Raw genomic sequence first — 4780 nt, forward strand, 5'->3', positions numbered from 1 at the left:
GGGTGAAGAAACTGTGGGCAAGTACTAGGGTTACAGAGTGTTGTCTAGCAACCTCATCAGCTAGAAACAATGCAAGTAGGTCCTCTTAGAGGGAGGAAGCTCCAAGGATTCCTGGCCAGTAGAATTAAATTCAGTTATTAATTCCCCATTTCAAACTACAGCTCTTTTCCCCTGTACTACCACTTTGTTTAGATCTCCCATAGCAACCCTGTCTTCCAGAGCTGCAGAGCAAGCTTCGGAGCCAGCAAAGCATTTGATTTCTCTTCAGAAGTATAGCCCTAAAGGTACACAGAGGTGTGTGCAAAAAGGCAGGCCTACAGTCCTGGGCTGCCTCCCTTGCACAGGGAGCTGCTTGATGAAATCACATGCTCTTAGTTAAAAGAGGGGAGGGACTAGGCTAAGTTACAGTAAACAAAGTAATGCAGCTAATATTTAAGTAATACTTAAAACACCCACACAGGCTCATCACAGGTAGTATTATTTATTTTTCCTCCATTCTACAAGCACTGAAGTACATGAGACAGAATCCCTTAGCAGGAAGAAAGATGAACCACTGAGTGAGTTGTACTGCATTGTCTGCTCTCAGTTAGGAAAAGTGCTTTTTGTTACAGAGACTGCTACAAGTGAGGTGGCTGCTTGGAATACTGGATGGCATCTAGCGCTGCCCCAATGTCGCAGTTCTTTGTCTGCAGGAGTCGAGTAAGCCATCCACCCTCATCAGAGAAGCCCATAGACAGCATCTGGGACAGAGATTCAATGAGGCGAGGGTCTGCTTCTGTTAAGAAAAGAAGCATAAAGCTGAAGTATTTCATGTAATTGGCAAACCAGCCAAGGCTCTAATACAACACAGTAGACAGGCTGACACTAACTCTAGTAAATCTAGCATAGCTGATCAAATTCTAGAAGACATGCTGTCCTTTGTCTCCCAGCAGGACAGATGTTTGAGATAAAAGATACATAACCAGCTAAGAAAACTGCTGAGTCAGACTCAGCTGGCCTTGCTGTAGGAATCTGTGCTGTTGGTCTCAGTTAAGTGTCTTTGGATACTGTTACTGGCTCCCACCAGAAAAATGCTGTCTTAAAGCCACAGGATGTACTAGTCCACATCCTGCATTAAAAGGCTCTCTTGAAGAGTACATAGCAAGGGCATGATTTAGGATACCTTTTTTCATGTTGCTCAGATGGGCATATTAGTCTACGGTCAGAAGACTTAGCTGCCCACATTCAAGCAGAACCTGACTGTTTCTAACAGAGTGCAAGAGCTGTAACACATGCTAACAAAGTTATGGACAAGTTTAGCTGTAACTTATGTGACCTTGGTTTCTACCATCTCTAAAACCAGGTTGGCTTATGTCAGGCAAGTTGGCAGTTCCTGACTGAAAATTACTCTCAGCTATGAAACCTGCACACATTCTCATACCTGGTGGGAGATGTGGGTAGAGTGCAGCTTCTCGCAGTCCTGTAGGTCCTGGCTGGGGAGGATCCTGAGATGCATCCAGGGAGCTGGGACCCTCTGTCTCTGGCATTTGCAGAGACTGCAGTTCACCTGTGGAAGGATCTACTTCTTTGGAAGATAAGTGGGTCCAGTCCTCCTCACCCCCTGATGAACTGCTGGACTCACTGTGTTCCTGAAATGAAAGAAAAAAGGCCCAGGTGCTGCAGTGCTTGCCAGGTAGGATGCATGTTTCTACTATCTGCTTTTAATACAAAGAGTTACATCCACAAGGAGTCCTACCACCTTTACTGTAAACCTGTAAAGCAAGGGTGCTGTGTATGACTTAATCTGCTGACATCTTAATATTCAATCCCACAACGCATACTAAATTATTATCTTCCTTTTTAGCAAAGACTCAGCAAGCATGAAAGTAGTGTCATAGTTCTTGTACCTGGGACTGGAAGCTGCCATCTTCCATTTGTGTGGGCACAGGATCTATCACCATGTCTTGTATCTGCTCCACAACAGCATTTACTTCTGTAGCAGAGTCTGTGTTATTCCAGTCTGGTTTGGTCTGAATGTTCTGGTTAAGGGTACTGCTCCTTGACTCAGCACTGTTATTCTCTGGATTGGGAGAAGCAGGAGTCACTTTGCTTCTCTGTCCTCCGTGTTCCACATCAATATCAACTTCAATACCTGGAAGTGCATTTGAGATGGAGAAAGTCTTACAGAGATTTTTCCAAAGCAGAGTCCTAAATGAACATGGATCGGTCCTGGTCTGAACACTGTAAGGTTTCTGTAATCCTTCAGTTTGCCATCTGACATGTAGGAATTAAAATGCAAAGCATCTTTTAAACAAAGAATAGTTAAGCACCAAATAGTCATCTGCCTCTAGATAGACAAGCCATGTACCTAGAGGGTCAGGGCAGAAGTTATCTGTATCTCCAAAAGCCAGGCAAAATCCTGAGTCACCACTGACTTAGAATTAGTGCTACAGTGGTGACATGTTAATGAAACCTTTCCTCATCTCCTCCCAAAGGAGGGCTCTGGAAAGGTAACGAGTGGCTGTTCTAAGCCTAGGCATTATTAGTACCAGGAGTAAATTAAGCCTTCAAGGCTTAGTAGCATGAGGTCGTTCCGGTATTGGTCACAACAGCTGACTGCTGCTCCTGTTAAAAGGACCTTTAAGCCAGTCTCAGGGATTGGGATAACATACTGTAAGTCACTTACCCAGGGGGCTCAGAAAAGCTGCAACACTCTCCCCAACATTCTTTAAGAAGGTGACATTGGGGTCCTGAGGCTGGCTGTTAGTAGAAGCTTCTAGAAAAACAATTTCTGTTAGCACACATAGAAGCTCAGAGGGAAAAGGCACCTACAGAGTGTATCCCCATGAGATCTTGGTGCTTGTTTTGTGTCACTCTCGTACACTGCACAACAAAGGCAGTATAGAGACAAAAAACCTCTGAGCTACCTCTGGAACAGAAGACCAGTGGCATTAGCATTGTTAAGGCTCATTAGCCATGCTGAAAGGCAGATCTGGAGTAGTGACATGCTTAACCTAACAGCTCAGCTTTGTTTGGTTCCAGATACTCTCTCTGCATCCTCATCTATTACATGGGCCCAAGCATGCCTTAAAATAATCCCACCCTGCACTGAAAGGTGATTATTTCAAGTAAATTAGATTAGTTCCTATGTCTATTTTTCCACCCGGATTCCTGTGCTACAGAACCTCAGCTACCCTGGCTCCACCACCACCTTGTTTACCAGAGCATCTCTTCTTACCATCCGCAGTGGGTGGACTGGAGGCTGCAGCACTGGCTTGGGCTTGTTCAGAGTTTTGGCATGGAGCTGCAGGGCCAGGATATCCCCAGCAGTGCATCCATGGGAAGGGTGGAACACCATGCCGCATTTTACGGAGCCAGCGTCCTCGGGGAAGCCACTGTAAAGGGTAATGTTCATGTGACTCTGTCCACACAGCCAGATTCTAAGTAACTAAAACTCACGACTTAAATTTGAGGAATATCCCATTCATTAGTTCCCCTCCATAGATTTTGCTCACCTCAAATGGATTTAGCAGTGGACTTTGAAACATCACCATGTTGTGCTCCTTGTGGATGCCTTTACCCTCACAGGTGCTGCACAGGTCATAGTCTGGACAGACAGTGCACTTGAACCTGGCACCCACCACCGGTCCTTCACAGCCATCACAGATCACGTTGGGGTGCACCATGTCGCGGGGAGGCTCCTGGTTGCATTGCGAGCGATGTTCCCGCTTGCACTCCTTTTTCTCTATTAAGGAAAGGGAACTTTGCATGAAGAACGAGGTTACTATTTAAAGGCTGGAAATCGGGCAGAGGAGAAGGAAGCACAAACAGCCCTTGTCAGAGCAGTATTGACTTACTGGGTCAGTTTATTTTTACGCTGGCTGCCAAACACAAGCTGGGGGCATGTAGGAGAAATTAAACCAACTGCAAAGGGGTTTTGCAAAGATACCTGCTCCTCAAACTGAGCATGCCTTATCCTTAACAGTCTCTTGGTGTGTTTATTTTAGATTAGTACTGCACTACTCCATTTGGCTTCTTGTCCTATCTTCCTAAACACTGCAAGAACAAAATGTTTCTGGAGAGGGAGTTAGGAAGAAGTGCCAGGAGGCACAACAGAGGAGAACAGGGACAACAGCCACTGGCTTGTGTGACTCATTAGATGGACTGCAGATAAAGCTCCGCAGGTATCTACGTGAACAGAAGGGACCAGGGAGCAACTATGAGCTGAATAAGCTGGAATTAAGGCTTCCTAACACATTATTGTGACTATTAAAGGTACCAGTGCCAGGCTAGCACTTCCAGGGAGCCAGCATGACAACAGCGGCTCACGTTGGGCCAGCAGAGATGACAGGGCTAGGAAGAAACTTGTGATCCATCTACCCCACCTCAGCAGGGAGATTTCCCGTTCTGGTGTATTACCCTGCCCTTTATTCAACCTCCTCTTGAAGGCTGCAGGTTACACTAGGCCCTTGAGGACAAGGGGAAGGGCCAGGTCTTGCTTCTCCCATCTTGGGAACCTTGCCAGCAAGCACACGGGGCGAAGCTGGAGACCTGCTACCGCCCTTCGGAGCTGCGCGGCCCTACCTTTGATGTAAACACGAAAGACGCCGTCCTGCACGTAACGCATCGCCATCTCCAGCTCCTCGTCGGTGGAAAAAGCAATCAGGTCCCCGTCTTCGTCTAGAAAGGGTAAAGTGCAGGATTAGGTGCCCAGTCAGATGTCACGGGAGGCGGCCTGTGGCGGGCAACAGGGACAGCCCAGCCCTGGGCACCCCCGTGCCCTGAAGCGTTCCCGTCCCCG

General features: G+C 46.9%; 1 protein-coding gene across 3 annotated transcripts; it reads right to left on the minus strand.

The window, feature by feature from the left end:
• Window positions 1–467: 467 nt before the first annotated feature.
• Window positions 468–4654, minus strand: SQSTM1 (sequestosome 1). Of its 3 annotated transcripts, XM_009710054.1 has the most exons (7): window positions 4564–4654; window positions 3495–3724; window positions 3218–3374; window positions 2666–2755; window positions 1887–2131; window positions 1421–1628; window positions 468–775 (listed from the first exon to the last, which is right to left on the minus strand). In XM_009710054.1, the coding sequence occupies exons 1-7, from the start codon at window positions 4610–4612 to the stop codon at window positions 618–620; spliced, it is 1137 nt and encodes a 378-aa protein (XP_009708356.1). In that variant the 5' UTR covers window positions 4613–4654; the 3' UTR covers window positions 468–617. The 3 variants fall into 3 exon arrangements, with proteins under 3 accessions (XP_009708356.1, XP_009708357.1, XP_009708358.1); XM_009710055.1 differs by lacking the exon at window positions 2666–2755; XM_009710056.1 differs by lacking the exon at window positions 2666–2755 and having other exon boundaries at window positions 489–775; window positions 1547–1628.
• Window positions 4655–4780: the final 126 nt, after the last annotated feature.

Source organism: Cariama cristata, unplaced genomic scaffold, assembly GCF_000690535.1.
Source record: "Cariama cristata isolate BGI_N322 unplaced genomic scaffold, ASM69053v1 scaffold37801, whole genome shotgun sequence".
Lineage (NCBI taxonomy): Eukaryota > Metazoa > Chordata > Aves > Cariamiformes > Cariamidae > Cariama > Cariama cristata.

What these genes read in the sequence shown, in the direction of transcription:
- SQSTM1 (XM_009710054.1), bottom strand. Translation starts at nt 4,612, where the DNA reads ATGGCGATGCGTTACGTGCAGGACGGCGTCTTTCGTGTTTACATCAAA. An exon ending in CACTGCTAAATCCATTTGAG is followed by an intron (nt 3,375 to 3,494) that starts GTGAGCAAAATC and finishes TACCCTTTACAG; the next exon opens with TGGCTTCCCCGAGGACGCTG. An exon ending in CAGTCCACCCACTGCGGATG is followed by an intron (nt 2,756 to 3,217) that starts GTAAGAAGAGAT and finishes TTGTTTTTCTAG; the next exon opens with AAGCTTCTACTAACAGCCAG.